This window comes from Pristiophorus japonicus, chromosome 15, assembly GCF_044704955.1.
Source record: "Pristiophorus japonicus isolate sPriJap1 chromosome 15, sPriJap1.hap1, whole genome shotgun sequence".
In the NCBI taxonomy this organism is placed as follows: domain Eukaryota; kingdom Metazoa; phylum Chordata; class Chondrichthyes; family Pristiophoridae; genus Pristiophorus; species Pristiophorus japonicus.
In genome coordinates this window covers 125,005,350-125,022,656 of record NC_091991.1, presented here as the reverse complement: position 1 = coordinate 125,022,656, position 17,307 = coordinate 125,005,350, and the positions used below count along the sequence as shown (strand labels likewise).

At 43.8% G+C, this 17,307-nt stretch overlaps 1 protein-coding gene across 4 annotated transcripts in view; it reads right to left on the bottom strand.

The window, feature by feature from the left end:
• abat (4-aminobutyrate aminotransferase) overlaps positions 1-17,307 on the bottom strand; it is a 287,947-nt gene that overhangs the window by 111,978 nt on the left and 158,662 nt on the right. For 3 of the 4 annotated variants that reach the window (XM_070900891.1, XM_070900892.1, XM_070900890.1), the window contains 2 exons: positions 14,188-14,285; positions 8,363-8,392 (listed from right to left, as the gene is read on the bottom strand). In XM_070900891.1, the coding sequence (XP_070756992.1) occupies positions 8,363-8,392; positions 14,188-14,285 (128 nt within the window). Of the gene's footprint in view, positions 1-8,362; positions 8,393-14,187; positions 14,286-14,950; positions 14,976-17,307 lie in introns of those variants that run through there. The other variant, XM_070900893.1, reaches the window with a different exon arrangement.

The following is a 17,307-nucleotide window of genomic DNA, read 5'->3' as shown; positions in this document are numbered from 1 at the left end:
CACCTTGTCAAGCCCCCTCATAATCTTATACGTTTCGATAAGATCACCTCTCATTGTTCTGAACTCCAATAAGTAGAAGCCCAACCTACTCACCTTTTCCTCATAAGTCAACCCTCTCATTCCTGGAATCAACCTAATGAGCCTTCTCTGAACTGCCTCCAAAGCAAGTATATCCTTTCGTAAATAAGGAAACCAAAACTGCACGCAGTATTCCAGGTGTGGCCTCAGCAAAACCCTGTATAGCTGTAGCAAGGCTTCCCTGCTGGAGTATTTGTGATAATTCTAATCGAAAAGATTCTGAGGCCAGTAATGTCAATGGATGAACGAGGAATATAGTTAGATCCAGTACAGATCTAGGAAGTAGTTAGACTTGGGAGAAATGTGAAGAAACCATCTGTGAAGAATTGAAAGAAAACAAGACTATCAAATAAAGCAACTACTTTCCATTGCGGGGTTTACCCTCAGTGCTGAAGAGCAGTGCTTAGTTTTTCACAACCTTATCTTTCATTATCTTTTCTTCATATCAGTACAATTCATTCTCTACTCTGCTGTGGGATGACTGACTGGCCTACTTTGAGGAGCAAATAATAATAAAGCACTTAATGGTGCTGCAAATCTAGCTTATAATGATTCAACATTATCTAAAGCTCCTCAAGCTATATTTCAACAGCTGTTTATTTTTTTGGCAAGCAACTTAATCTGCTGTACATAGACCTTTAATAGAATTGGTACTACTTAGACATGTCTTGGCCAATATTTATTGGTTCTGGTACTGTCCTGGCCAAGATTTATCCCTCAATCAGCATAACAAAAAAACAGATTAGCTGGTCATTATCACATTGCTGTTTGTGGGAGCTTGCTTGTGTGCAAATTGTCTGCCGTGTTTCCTACATTACAACAGTGACTACACTCCAAAACTATTTCATTGGCTGTAAAGTGCTTTGAGACATCCGGTGATCGTGAAAGAGGCTATATAAATGCAAGTCTTTCTTTTTCTTTTAGACATATTGGTTGGGTCATTTCCAAGAGTCAGCATAAAATCATTTCATAAGCTTACCACTTTCAAAAAGTTTGACAGGAAACATCCATATTTTAATTGTTAGAGTCCCACACCATGACTAATAATTACTTGAGAGTTTCCATGGTAACAAAATTATTATGGTTATCAAACTCTGAAGAAACATACAAATATAGAAACATAGGAATTTACAGTGCAAAAGGAGGCCATTCCAGCCCATCATGTCCGCGCCGGCCGACAAAGAGCCACACGGCCCTTGGTCAGCAGCCCTAAAGTTTACATATAAATCTATGAACAATGACGGAAAGGCAAAGAGCACCCAATCCGCCTCACCACAACTGCAACATCCCTTATACTAAAACATTCTGCACTCCACCTCAACCGGAGCCATGTGATCTCGTGGGAGAGGCAAAAACCAGATAAAAACCCAGGCCAATTTAGGGAGAAAAAATCTGGGAAAATTCCTCTCCGACCCATCCAGGCGATCAAAACTAGTCCAGGAGATCACTCTGGCTGTATTCTATTCCCTGCAGTACTTATCATTATATCTGCTCCGTCCAACAAAAGGTTATCCAGTCTAATCCCAATTACCAGCTCTAAGTCCGTAACTCTGCAGGTTACTACACTTTAAGTGCCCATCCAACCATCTCTTAAAACTGGTGAGGGTTTCTGCATCCACCACTCTTTCAGGCAGTGAGTTCCAGATCCCCACAACCCTCTACGTAAAGAAGCCCCCCCTCAAATCCCCTCTAAACCTTCCACCAACCACCTTAAAACTAGGCCCCCTCGTAATACACCCCACCACCAGTGGAAATAGACCCTTACTATCCACTATGTCCAGGCCCCTCAATATTTTGTTAACCTCAATGAGGTCTCTTCTCAACTTCCTCTATTCCAATAACAATAAACCCAGCCTATCCAATCTGTCCTCATAACTAAAATTCTCCATTCCATGCAGCATTCTAGTAAATCTACTCTGTACCATCTCTAGTGCAATCATTTCCTTCCTATAATACGGCAACCAGAACTGCAATCAATACTCCAGCTGTGGCCTAACCAAAGTATTATACAATTTAAGCATAACCTCCCTGCTCTTATATTCTATGTACTGGCCAATAAAGGCTAGCATGCCTTCTTAACCACCTTATACACCTGGCCTGCTACTTTCAGGGAGCTGTGGACAAGCACTCCACGGTCCCTTTGTTCATCTGCACTATTAAGTGGCCTACCGCTTAATGTGTATACACTTTCCTTACTAGCCCTCGCAAAGTGCATCACCTCACACTTCTCTGAATTAAATTCTATTTGCCACTGCTCTGCCCACCTGATCAGTAGATTGATATCCTCCTGCAGCCCATGACTTCCCTCTTCATTATTAATCACACAGCCAATTTTAGTGTCGCCTGCAAACTTCTTAACCATACTCCCTATATTCAAATCTAAAACATTGATATATACCACAAAAAGCAAGGGTCCCAGTACTGAGCCCTGCGGAACCCCACTGGAAACATCCCTCCAGTCACAAAAACATCCATCAATCATTACCCTTTGCTTCCTACCTCCAAGCCAATTTTGGATCCAACTTGACACTTTACCCTGTATCCCATGGGCTTTAACCTTCATGACCAGTCTACCATGTGGGACCTTATCAAAAGCCTTGCTAAAGTCCATATATACTACATCGTATACACTACCCTCATCGACCCTCTTGGTTACCTCCTCAAAAAATTCAATCAGGTTAGTCAGACATGATCTTCCCTTAACAAATCTGTGCTGACTGTCCCTAATTAATCCTTGCCTTTCCAAATGCAGCTTTATCCTGTCTTTCAGGATTTTTTCCAATAATTTTCCTACCACTGAGGTTAGGCTGACAGGCCTGTAATTACTCGGCCTATCCCTTTCTCCCTTCTTAAACAAGGGTACTACATTAGCAGTCCTCAAATCCTCCGGCACCATGCCCAGATCCAAAGAGGACTGGAAAAGGTTACAATTTTTCACGGGACAACATTGTAATGCTATGCATTTCTTGTTTTGTTTTATGCTTTCTATATTCTCTTAAATATATCCATGTAGTTGTTCTAAGTGCTCTGATTGGGCAGGGAAAACACAGAACCACAGATATATACAGCACAGAAGGAGGTCATTTGGTCTATTTTGACTATGCTGGATCTTTGCTAAAGAAATCTGGAACAACACACACTGCCCTGCTCTCTCCCCATAGCGTTGTACCTTCCTCTGCTTCAAATATTTTTCTCATTTCCCTTAATATGGAAAATGGCCTCTGCAACAACCATTCAATGCTCCAGTCACCCTCAGTGGTAAAATCATTCTCCTAATCTCAGAAAATGCTGGATATACTCAGGCAGATCAGGCAGCATTTGTGAAGTGAGAAACAAAGTTAATGTTTCAGGTTGTTGGAAAGTGGTTGGGAGACCTGGGAGAACAGGTTTCCCACAGGCCCTACCAAATTTAACGGCATGTCCTGATTAGCATTTCAGAGCACTGACGATGAGGCTGGCTGCGTGTCAGGCTGGTAGGCCTGTGGCACCAGGCCGCAGAGAAGATGGAGGAGGGGTCGGAGGCCGGAGGAGAATCGGGGCCAGAGGGGGGGTTGTGAGGCCGAAGATCGAAGGCCAGATGGGGAATCGGAGATGGGAGGCCTCGTGAGACGGTAAGGGGGGGGGGGGGGTGGTGGCAGTTGGAGGCCCTAATGGGGCGGTAAGGGGGGGGGGGGGGTTGGAGGCCTTGTGGGGTGAGGTTGGAGGAAGATCGGAAGGGTTGGGGGGGCAGATCAGATGCCTCGGGGAGGGGGGGGTGTTGGTGGTTTGGAGGCCGTGCGGAGATCTGAAGGGTTGCGGGGGGGGGGGGGGGGGGTGTACGATCATGGGGGTTAGGCTTGGCAGGGTGCTGGATCCAGCAGGTAAGTGGAAAGGCACTTATCTCCTGGATCCAGCAGTCATCACCTTCCTTTAGCTGGCGGGTTTCCTGAGGCTTGGGAAACCCGGCCAGCCAGAGTTAAGTTTGAAATGGTGGATCACCTTGAGGCACGGAGTCTCATTATAACATTTAAATGGACAGCCAGCCTTCTGGGAGCGGGTTTGATGCCCACTCCTCATCCTGCCTCCGTTAAAACCGGATGTAGGCGGGTTGGGGTCAGGATTAGTTTTTTTTAACACTTTAACCTCCCACTCAACCCAAACCACCTGTTTTTGTGGGTTAAAATTCCCCCCATTATTTCAGATTTACAGCATTTGCAGTATTTTGCTTTTGTATTCTCCTCATCTCTCTCCTGACTCTGAAGTTTAAATTTTAAATTGATGAACCCACATCACCAACTCTCCAACCAAAGAAAATAGTCTTTCCCTATTCACTTTATCAAAACTCTTCATAATGTTAAAACCTTAATTAAATCTCCTCTTAGCCTTCTCTGTTCCAACAAGAATTTGCATTTATATAATACTTTATAGGTTGAAAACATCCCAAAATACTATATAGAAGCATAATCATGAAAATAGATCTTGAGCCAAGAAGGAGATAATAGGACAGATAACCAAAGCATGGGGTCAAAGAGGTTATGGATGATTTTAAAGAATGAACGAGGATCAGAGGGAATTCCAGAGTGTGGGGCCTAGGTCAGTGAAAGTATGGCCACCAGTAGTTGGACATAAGGAGCAGAGTCAGAGGAATGAAGATTGTGGGCAAAAGGGTTGGAGGACTGAAGGAGGGCACAGAGTTAGGGAGGAGCAAGGTCATGTAAGCATTTAAACACAAGGATGAGAATTTTAAATTTGAGGCATACAGACTCCAAACAATGCTCATCATACAGATCCATATCTTTCCTCAATGCTGAATATAAAAGGCTAGAAAACATCAGAACCTTGGGACTAGATGCAATTATTCTCTCTGCACATGGCACCACCTCTCAAGGGACACCAGGCAGCTGTTCCATGCAGTGCACCACTACAGCAACACCACCACACCTGCTCTGACACTCTCCCTGAACACAGAATAAGAATTTGACTGAGTCGGGTAGAAATTCCTTTTTTCTATACTCTAGAGAATGGGCTTTGGTCACACAGTTAGGTGGTGGATTACAGTCCTGTATTCACATTCCACAGTATGCACCAATTGCCTCAGCTTCCTAACAATCCTCAAAGCACCTGGGGGAACCAGACAAGGGAGCCCCCATTCCCCTCCTGTTTTCCCTGGTCATAAAACCTCGAGCAACATGCATCAGAGTGAATCCAAGCATCCACGGACTATAGACAGGATGGACTGAATACCAAACTTCCCAGTATGCTGACGACACATTGTTATCTGTAACCAACCCAACCACCTCACTCCCAAGCATCTTTCAAAGTTTCCGGTTACAAGGTCAACTGCACTAAAACAGAGGGAATATGTCTCACACAGGATGGTCCACATAAATATGGGCATTCTATCCCCTTTGCATGTTCAATACTGGCTTCAGATACTTTGATGAACACGTCACACTTACAATCGCCACCCAGTACAGATTGAACCACCCTTATCCAGAACTCTCTTATCTGGAACCACCCCTCGCCCGGAACCATTTCCGGCCACCGGGTGGTGCATGCGCAGAACTCCGACATGAACAAATTGAAGTCCTTCCTCACTGCCGACTCTCGCAATCGCTGGCCTGACCCCGCGATCTACCGCCACCCCCCCCCATGATTTCTCTGCCGCATTCCCAGCCCCAAGCCAGCCAGCCCCGATATCCCCTTGCTCAGTACCTGTACCATCCAATCTAATGTGACCACCCCTCGTCCGGAAAAATCCCTTATCCAGAACAGGCCAGGTCCCGAGGGTTCCGGATAAGGGAGGTTCGAGCTGTAGAAAATAAACTCCACTCCCCCATTTTACCAGCATATACTCTAACCTAACCAGATGGAACAACCTGCCCATATTACTCTTGGGTAGAGTGAACACAATAAAGATGAACATTCTTGCCTGTCTCCTCTACTTATTTGATGCTGCCCATCAAGGTTCCAGCCCAACTACTCCTTGACATGGACAGTCGCATCTCCAAGTTGCTCTGAGTGGGCCACGAATATTCCTCAAATACCTCCAGCTCCAAACCAAAAGGACTCAGTCTCCCAAATTTCAGACACCCCCACTGGGTAGTTCAGACCCAAGTGATTGTCGCCTGGTCTGTAGCGCAAGCCCCAACCTACTGCCACCACCCCACTCCAAATAAACCATGGCTGGAAATGGGTGTTGGAAGTCAGGACCTCCCTCCCAACTCCCATACACAGCCCACCCACCATTCAAACACCCTCAGAAGAGACCAATAGAGAGACAGAAGCATCCCAACGTCATGACAAGTCTCTCAACCTGGAAACAAGTCTGCCTCCCTAAAACTCCCATTGAATCTATCAGCTCTCTTCTTAATGTGGGAATCTCCCAGGAAGGTTAATCACACCAGGATTCAGAACCTGGCACAAAAAAGATTAAGTCAGCTCCTCTATAGCAGCCAGGTTAGGCTGCTCCACTAGTTGGTTGACAAATTTCACCTCTCCCAACATGACCAATGCCACTATCTCCAGATGAAGCTATACCTCCGGAAACCCTGAAATAGTTTGCAAACTTCAGCGTGAACCACCCCACTTAGAACCTTTCCTCCAGTCCCCCAACTCCACCCTTTGACCAGGGACAGCACAGAAAACCCGAAAGAAGTCTGGTAATATGGCCGATGCTGACTGCTAAGAGAGGAAGAATGGCAAAGGATATGGAGTCAGACCCTGGACATTACATTGATATCCAGCCATTCTGGACAGGAGTCTGGAAATTTCCCGGGAATATGGCCACTCCCATAATCCTAAATGACCCAGCTCAGTGCTTGGTGTGCTTGCCTACTGGAGAGAAGTGGATCTCCATACGCCATACGGAGAACTAACCCCAACCAATGTGATGCTCAGTTCGCTGGGCTACTCCCTACCATTACACAGCCCAACAAAGCCCTCAGAACCCAGGGTCAAACAACCTGCCTTGGCTCCCAGAACGACATCACTCCCAGTGCAAGTAATCTGACGTGGAGATACAGAAATCTCACAGGCACCATACAGTCAGAATACAGTGACTCCATAAATTATTTATGGCTGTGTTCGCTCTCATAAAATGTGTGCGATTGTATAGGTAAATATACAATGACTTCAAAATATATGTGTGAATGCTTCCTTATTCATAGATAGTCTTCACAGGCTAGATAAGAATGTACATCTATATACGTAATAGCTGGATGTTGTTGAATGTACACTTGTATGTCAAATAACTTCATCAAATAGGCTGTAGTTATTGAATGTATGCTTACATGAATAATAGCTTCTTAAAATTTGAATGCACTTTCTTGAGGACCCAATCAAAAGCTTAAAAATAATTAATTTATAAAAAGAAAAGTTAATCTGTATGAAATGCTTTAATGTATTTGTTATTTTCCACCTTTGTGGCTGACAGGAGAACCAGTGAGAATCCTATGCAAGTTCCAGTGTGTAATATTACTGTGAAATTGGGTAATGTTCAGCCCTAGGCTTACACAACCCAAGATGTACACTATCTGATCACAAGGGGCCTCGCCCACTGTGGGCAGCTGCAACAACTATTGGATCAGAAACAACTATTTAAAAAGCCCAAACAGTAACAGCTGGATAAATCCTATGTCGGTGACACTACTGTGTGGTAAGTGAGACATCACTGTTGTCTTTCCAGGAGTCACTGAAAGAAAGCAGTTGTATTAATGCCATTAGATCCTGCAGTTTCGCGAGTGGCACAGTCTGCCATCTTTACTGGGCACTAGTTATGAGCTGCTCAGCTTGCCCATACACAATGCAGTGGTTTTTTTTCCCACTCACTGACCTGTATGGACATTCCTCATTCATTGGTGAAGGAACAGCAACCGGAAGCAAAGTCCCAGACTTGTGACTTAAAACAACAGTTTCTGTTGCAGTGCTGTGTAATCCGCCTTAAATAAATTGGGTCAATTCCACTCACCGGAAGTCTCCACGAATATTATCAATTGACTTCTTGATGCAGTTGTGTGATACAAATACAGCATTAAAAAACAAGATGACAGAAACATTCTCTGTGTGGTTAAGTCAAATCTGAACCCTTCAATTAATGGTTGTAGTCCCTAGTGATTAGTGGCATTTAAATATGAAGCAAATATGGGAGAAGAAATAAATAGATTTTAAAAGCAACAATTAAATGTATCTGTATAGCTTCAGATGATTTAACCACAAAACATTTCAGTGCAGAACCCTTGGTTACCAAAGTTCTTCCAAGTAAACAAATTATTATGGTCACATGACATAATATTTAGCAGCTCACCTGGAATTCATTCAGCTTCTTCATTAACTCCTGTAAATAATCAGACACACACAAAAATCAGAGAATTGAGGCAAAATCTCAGTGGGGAAAACAATAAAAATCTGAAACAGCACAGCATTGCCCCTCCCCCCGACTCCTGCACGCACCGACTCCTTCTTCATCGGCACTGGCAGCACTCTGGTCTCTCTGGGGAGAAATCCTGGAGCAGGGGAGGCTAAAGGTTTCCTTGCGGCGCTCGGAGAAGCACTCCTGCTCTGCCTGGCCCTCAGAGAAACTAAAAAATAAATAACTTACTTTACTGGGCATCTTCTGGCCCTGGCTCCTGTTCCCAGCAGGTAAGGCCTGGTAGGGAAACTACCATTGCTCCCCTGCTCAAGTCTCAGGTTAAAATCGCAGATTGGACCCAATGACATCATCGGAGTCCGTTCTGCATATTTAAAGAGGACCCGGCTGGATTGGGGCAAGTGTTCTTGTCACCTGGAATTTAAAATTGCATTTGGTCAGATCGGGACAGGAAGAGTGGTTAAGTCGCTGTGTCCATTTTAAATGCCTTACCGTCCCCTGCCCCCACCTCCCCACCCCCGCCCTGACCGCTCCGCCATTCAATATCATGGCTGATCTTCTACCTCAATTCCACTTTTCCGCCCTATCCCCATATCCCTTCATTTCCCTAGAGTCAAAAAATCTATTGATTTCTGTCTTGAAATATACTCTGACTCAACAACCCTTTGAGTGAAGAAATTTCTCCTCATCTCAGTCCTAAATGGCCGACCCCTTATTCTGAGACTATGACCCCTGATTCGAGACTTCCCAGCCAAGGAACGCATCCTCCCAGCATCTACCCAAGGAATATAGCCCGAGTCTACTCAATCTCTCCTCATCAGACAATCCCCTCATCCCAGGAAGCAGTCTAGTGAACCTTCGTTGCACTCCCTCGAAGGCAAGTATGTCTTTCCTTAGGTAAGGAGACCAGAATAGTACACAGTACTCCAGGTGTGGTTTCACCAAGACTCTATATAATTGCAGTAAAAAGTCTTTACTCTTGTACTCCAATCCCTTTGTAAAAAAGGCTAACATACCACTTGCTTTCCTAATTGCTTGCTGTACCTGCATGTTAACTTTCTATGATTCATATACAAGGACACCCAAGCCCCTCTGAATACCAACATTTCCTAGTCTCTCATCTTTTTAAAAAAAAAATCTGCTTTTCTATTTTTTCTACCAGAGTGGATAACTTCAAATTTCTCCTCATTATACTCCATCTGACATGTTCTTGCCCACTCACATTACTTACCTCTATCCCTTTACAGCCTCTTTATTTTCGTCCTCCTCACAGCTTACTTAAACACACAACAATTGAGTCCCAATTGCTGCCCTGGCTGAAATTAGCCAATGACACAGAGCAAAAATTTAACCTGAGATCTCCTTGTCTATGACTATACATGGCAGTGCCTTTACCTACCATCATCATCATAGGCAGTCCCTCGAAACGAGGATGACTTGCTTCCATGCCAAAAAAGGATGAGTTCACAGGTGTTTCAATGAGAGACCTGATATTTCTGGTCCTGAACTACATGTTGAAGGGTGGAAGATGCCTGTGCGTAGATTTTTTTTTAACATGTGGTGGCCGTTGCTCACCAGCCATCACACCACTATAAAAATAGGTGAACCTTTACCTACCATACCTTCAAGGTCTCTCTACTGCATTTTACTGTGTAATGACTAGCAGATAAATCTCGATTCTTCTGATTCATAGACCCTAATACCACATCATGCAGTTCATTTACCCACTGGGCCATCAGGTGGCCTGAACTTTGATTTTTGCATGTATGATTTATGCAGCATTTCGCTACACAAACACATAACAAGATCAGAGAGGCCTGGTAACAGTTTAAGACAGAAGAAAAAGAGAAAAATTTAACATCTTATGAAATATTTTAAAAAGCAGTATATAAACTATGTTTTTCTTAAATAACTTGAGGCTAGAATTTGCACTGCATCTCCGCCCAGCTTCTCAGTTGTATTGGTTGGTTTGGGCGAAAACTGGGTCGGCGAAAAATTGGGTTGCCGAAAAATTCCACAAAGAGTTCCGCCGGCTGTTTTGAAATACCGCTGGGACGTGGACCGCCGGTGTGCACTGTCGATAGAGATTTGACTTGGCGGTGACCCTGTAGGTAAGTAGAAAAAAAACGCCCACGAGAAGCAGTGGGAGCTGGGTGGTACTGGGCAGTAGGTAAGTAGCCCTGCAAAAAATGGTAAGTTAATGGGTTTTTAATAATTATTTTAAAATTCTTTTGCAGTGATTTAAGGTGAAAAGGGTCCTGAGAATGTTTTGAGATTTTTTTTATTTATGTTTTTTGGAAAAAATATTTTTTGTGTTTTCCCTCCTCCTAGGCCCAACCCGCAGCCTCGGTCTAAATTTTAGTAATTACCACCCATTTTGTTAAAGAACTGTTCAATTGGCCCAAGATTGGGTTTTCAGCTGAAAATCAGGGTGTAAGGTCCATTTTTTCTCGCCGGGCAGAATTTTTTCTTTTTTCTGTGGAATTTTTCACCCGTGGTAGTTTTAAAATCTTAGTGGTATTTTGAGCGGCAATCTGGCACTGGCGGATCTTTGGGAAATTCTAGCCCAATGTCTCTTCTTTTAATGCGATTGTTGCTGAGTCACATAGGACTCCAGCTGTAATTTAGTCAGAAAGTTTTTCCTGAAAATGGAAAACAGATGTAAATAATGAAGATGATCTGCATGCCAAATTTGGATCGCTTCTATAACCAACCTTCTGTAAATAGCCCCTAAAGAACTCAAGAAATAGCTCTGCAATATAGCTGTAGGCTGCCAGCGTTATATAACTTTATTTCCAGTCACCAGCCACTCCTGAGGAAGATCTGGGCAAGCTGCACTGCTTGCTTGCATTGATTGATCGTGGGTCCAAGTACACCCTTTATATTTGCCGATGAGATGCTAAGGAACAAGGAGTGTCATCTTTTTAGTTGGATCTTGGTGTCTCCAAAGGCTTTCTTTATTTTATAATACTGCCACTGAAGTTAGGGCAACTTTGTTAATTTTCTAATGCATGTACGGTGTTTCAGGATTTTTGACTATGTTGCCGTGGAAAGATTTGGCTATGATTCAAGTGGAAATGTCATATTTAAGTTAAAGTGAGTCCATAATGCAGCCAGACCTAGAGAGGGTGGGGAAGAATATGGCTTCTGATTTGACAATACTTACTATGTTGGAATAATACTATTAATTCCAAAAAACAGCAGGTTAGTCACCAGGGCCTCTAGGGGTAATTAGTGTAATTTGTACCTCTACTGGCTAACATCCAGGCTAGGAAGAGTTCTAACTACTGAACGTCTTGCCCAGGGACAAGATAAAAGTGAAGTTGGTAATTTCTGCTGGAAGAAAGTGGTGTAAGGCTTAGAGCAATCTATCTTAAGAGACTTGACCATGCCCAGACCAAGCGAAGGTCTGATTCATTAACAATTTTGATCCAAGGACCAAGGCAGTGTGGCATTCTTTATAATTGGCTTTATTATGAGTAGGGACAAAAGTTAAGTTGAAGGTATGATTTGCTATAACTGTTACTCTATCTACTAATTTATTGAGTGCAAAATAAAACATCTTCACGATTCGTATCTGGCCTCATCTCTTAGCCTTTTGGAAGGCTGGAAAAGAATATGAGAACACGTGGAGGATTGTGATAGCTAGTCCACATAGCTAGGGAGTCTCATTCTTACAGTTCTGGGCCATGCTATTGTGTGTTCAGATGTTGGGTGGTGAAAACAAAACTCCTAGCCATAAGTGATGTGGTCTTTACTTATAGGAGAGTCAAGTGATGCATAATGCAAGGGTATATCTAGAGCAGACCCAACATTTGTAACAGCCTGTAGCAAAACTTTAACACTATTAAACTTCAGTAGCACTATTGGAAGCAAGTTTACAATTTAAATAATCTTGTCATCAGATGCAGCGATGCCCTCATTGAACAAGGTTTCACTTCCTGTCTCAAACTGAGGGTGCCGCTCGTGGCAAAGTTAAAGGAATATGCTGGCAGCATTTAGAACCAGGTCTGCCAAATTGGGTCTGGTCACAGACAGGCTTTTAGCAATGCTGACATTTCTAGTATGTCAGCTGAGCTCAGCTGGTAACACTCTTGCCTCTGGGTCAGAAGATTGTTGGTTCGAGGCCCACGCAAAGCCTTGAGTTCACCATCTAGCCAGTGATGTCTGCTTGATCAAGGATCCCATAGCACTAATAATAGAGGAGCTGGGAATTCTTCTGAGCCAGTATTTCTCCCTCAACCAGTACGTACTGGTCATTCATCTCAGTGCCATTTGTAGGATGTTGTTGTCATGTCTGCTACAACAATCTAAAAACACTAATCCATTGTATGCAACATGTTCAACAATGTCATACGACACTATATAAACACAACTACCTCTTCAGACTTTCATTAACATTGGGAAAAGATCTCAACTAGATCCACAAAGTGGGCACCCAAACCTTGCACATGAGCATTGGTTCCACTGTTACCGCAATCTACCCCATTGTATAAATAGGTGATTCAACATCTCCTCCAATGGTCCAATGGTCCAACGAGTTTATCCAGTGAACCGCTGGACTGTGTAGACCAGAAAGGTCCCACATTCAGTTAGCTGATCTCAATTGGCCTCAGCACCCTTTGTTATGTATAGGAAAAAATGAGTTAGGAGTTAACGATCCTAGCACAAGTACCTTGTGTGGATGTCAGGGAACAGGATCAAACCTGTCTCTGATCTCCCTGGGGTCAAACAGCCAGATGATGCTTACGGATCATACATGAATTATGATCTATGTTTTTATAGATGGCTCCACCATGTCAACATCTCTGAGTTGATTCATCAGTGTATTTCATTGACTTCACAGGAGCGGTAGCATAGTGGTTATGTTACTGGATTAATAATCCAGAGTCCTTAATGATCTAGAGACATGAGTTCAAATCCCACCATCCCACCATGGCAGCTGTGGAATTTAAATTCAGTTAATTAAATAAATCTGGAATAAAAAGCTAATGTCAGTAATGGTGACCATGAAACTACCAGATTGTCATAAAAACCCATCTGGTTCACTAATATCTTTTTAGGTAAGAAAAACTGCAATCATTACCCGGTCTGGCCTATATGTGACTCTAGACCCACAACATTGTGGTTGACTTTTAGCTGTCCCATTGAAGTGGCCAAGTGAGCCACTCATTTGTATTTAAGGCGGTGGCTCACCACCTTCTCAAGGGCAATTAGGGATGGGCAATAAATGCTGGCCTTGCCAGCGGCGCCCACATCCCGTGAATGAATTTTTTAAAAACTCTGCAATATGTGAAAAACATACAATCCCACTACAGCAAGGGATTCAACAACATTGAGAGATTGGGGAGGGAGAAAATTAGTTAAAAAATACAAACGACCAATGGAAACCTGCACAAGTAACTTAAAAGGAGCATGAAATCAATGACCTCATTATCACTCTGTATATATCTTTGTACAATAGCATGTGAGTTAAAATTAGATTTAGGACAATGGTCAGAGATTCACAGATTGACCGTTCTGACACACAGACTTTCACCTGATTGTTTTTTCTTAAACTGATTAAAAACAAATCAGACACAGGAAATAAGAGACTTTTTAATCACTGATTGGCTGTAAACCAATTGAAATTCAGGAATTTCAGTCCGGTGCAGCGTAGACCATCAGGAAAATGGGTGTGCAGCACAATATTGTTACATTGCATCCATCAATTGCCAAAAAGTCATTTGATATGGTTTGAGAATGCTGTATAATTGACATACCCGAGATCTTGGACCTGGTACTTCGGTTTTCATTAATGGCCCATCAAACTCGGCATCCCCATCCCTCTTGTCTGCAGCCTGACTAGCATATCGAGATCCTTCACAAAATGAAACATAATGGTCACTTAACTTTTATTGCAATTTTCTGATAATACTGATTGAAACTCTTGCATTGAGGTTGAAAACACATAACCAATAACAATTGTTTTCACTTTACACAAAACTGCATACATTAGTTCAGACAGTAATTTTGTTTAGGCATTTCCCTCATTACATTTTAAGGCTTTGAGTTCAGCCAACCATTTGTATGTACTTTTCTGTAGAGGGGGGAGTTACCTTATTTATGTGAGAGTTGGAAGAGAGATGAAGTGGCAATTTGAAGGAGGAGCTCATTCTACCATGGCAGACTCCGATGGAAAGTTTACTTAACTGCGCTGACGCCGGTGGCAGTAGCATTGCAACCAGGTGGGGCTACGGTCTCCATGACAACAGGTGGTGCTGCGGTCTCTATGGCAACCAGGTGGTGCTGCTGTCTCCAGAAGCTCAGAGACCCAACAGGAGAAGAGGTTTCAACAAGCACCAGCTGAGCAACTGCTTCCCCCAAAGACAACTTATAAATACAGGCAACTCTCGATTATCCGGGTCCCTCAGGGATTGGCTATGCCGGGTAAACGATTTCTCCATTATAAAGTTAAAACTTCAATGAATAAATACTGTGCAATCAGTTACAAATAGTAACAAGGCAGTTAAGTATGGACATTACCAGCATGCATGCAGGTGGCCTCGAGGAGGAGATTGTCTAGCTCCGGGGTTCCGGAGCGTGCTGCCTTCCCAGGCCAAAAGGACTCCAACGACAGCGGCTGCAGCAGCGCACACACGGAATTTTAAATGCCGTTACAACGGTTTCCCGTTGCATCCATGTGCGGATATTCAAGAGTTGCCTCTACAAAGCATCTTGCCATCAGAGGCAGAGGCAACTATGTACTTTGGTTGTCTGTGAGTGGAGCAGATCACTGGCCTCCATATCATGTCATGAAGCATAACACACACTGAAAAGGCACAACCGTTTCTCCAGTGTGCTGACTGCTGTGGAATCGGGCTCAGAATGTAAATGGGATGGTTTCACAAAATATGTTTGTGCATGGCATTCTATTACTGATACTTTTAATCTTAAAGATTCGAATACAGCAAGGCCTTGTTATTATTCCGTTGGATGCAGGCGTACACATGTTGACCTGCTGTACAAATGAGTTCGGGCTCCACTGGAACAGAGGAGATCGGGATTTTCAGAAGAGCAGATGTAACCTCCGTGCAATAAAACCCCGCAGCATCATTTCAAGGTCAATGATGTTGACTACAGGACCAGAGAAAATAAATCTCTGACTTGTAAATCTTTTGTTCAGCTATGCAAATGTATTGTAGCCATCCAGCGCATGTTATCTATATAAATTCACCCAGGCACTTCTTGTGTGAGAATAACATTAAGATGGGAGGCTATGGGGCAAAGCATTATTGGCTGCACACTGTGAGGGCTTTTCACCATCAGGCAGCTCAGGATCAGCCCCAGGTCGGTTCCATTAAGCCAATGGAACCATTCCAGAATGTACATGGGCCAACCTCTCTACCCACATTACTGGAACAGCAATGGAGGAAAACAGAATTCATAAGACTAAAAATAACTTGGTATTACACAACATCACATTTACATTTCCTTACGAGACAGATGGGAAGACTTAGCGGCCAAATGCATGGGCTAGTAGGCTAATAATGCAACCCAGAAGGTCCCAGGCTCAGTTTCAGCTATATGCTGACCTCGGCCTGGATTCTCACTCCTGATTGCCATCTAGTGACCACTGCTAGAGATTGCACGTCTATCGACGTAGAGCAAGGGACTTTGAAAAGAATGTATTCTTCCAGATTTCTCATTTTCCTTAAGAATTTATTTTGTGACATTTTACTGCCACTAGTTGCCTTCCTTCCATTTTATATTCATCCTATTTACAATAGCTAAAGTTTACAGGTGGCATCTAGTAGAAGAGAAATGAATACGACAGTCATTCTTTTACTTTATACATAATTTTAAACAGTATCTGATGATTATTTAAATTGTTTTTAATGCTGTCTGGAACCTTTATAATCCTTCTGTATCTTAGATTTACATTTAAGTTAAATCCACTCCAATATCTAAACATTAAGAGGCCGAAATTGCCCCCCGATTAATAGTAGGCGCACCTACCATTAGTTAAGATTTTCCGTGCGATTTTCAGGTCTTTTTTTTTTCCCAGTCACCCAAGAGAGGGTGCCGGGCTACCTGTTGGCAGCTTGGCCGAACCCGTGGCCACCATGGTCAGGCCGACCTCGGGATCGGCCCGACAATTAAAATAAAATGGAGGCACCGGCAGTGCGCCCTCCCCTTTAAGGCCGGATGCGCCGCCCAGCCACACACAGCTTTCTGGCGACCGGTGGCAGCTGCCACTCCCACGGGGCAATTTCCCACTGGGGTCGGTAAGGGCGTCGCCCATGGTCGGCGAGTGCCCGACGGGGCGGCAGCATGGGTGGCGCGGAAACACGTTTCCACCGCTCCCGACCCGGGGACAATGTCAGGTGGGTCGGCCCATCTGTCTGCTCCTGGTCAGTGAGGCCTATCTGCTCCATTGCCACCTCTTAGAGGCGGTAATGGAGTTTAAGGAGGGGGACAATTTCAGCCCCTATGAGGCCAGATCCCCAATGGCAGAGCTGCCTAACGTGATTTACACAAAGGGCCTGAGTTCGATCTGTCTCTGTGCTGAGTGACCTGATCTTGGCCAGAGCAGTTGGAGCATGATAACTGGTTCAGTCCCACAGTTCATTAAGGAGGTAGCCCAGTATTCCCACTCTTGATCCCTATCCAGTGATAGTGCACGAGCGGATGGCAAGCCTGGACTGGACTTTGATAAAAACAACAACAACTTGTATTTATATAGCGCTTTTAACGTAGTGAAACTTCATCACAGGATTATTATGAGACAAAAAATTTAACACCGAGCCACTTAAGGAGCAATTAGAGCAGGTGACCAAAAGCTTGGTCAAAGAGGTAGGTTTTAAGGAGCATCTCGAAGGAGGAAAGAGAGGTAGAGAGGC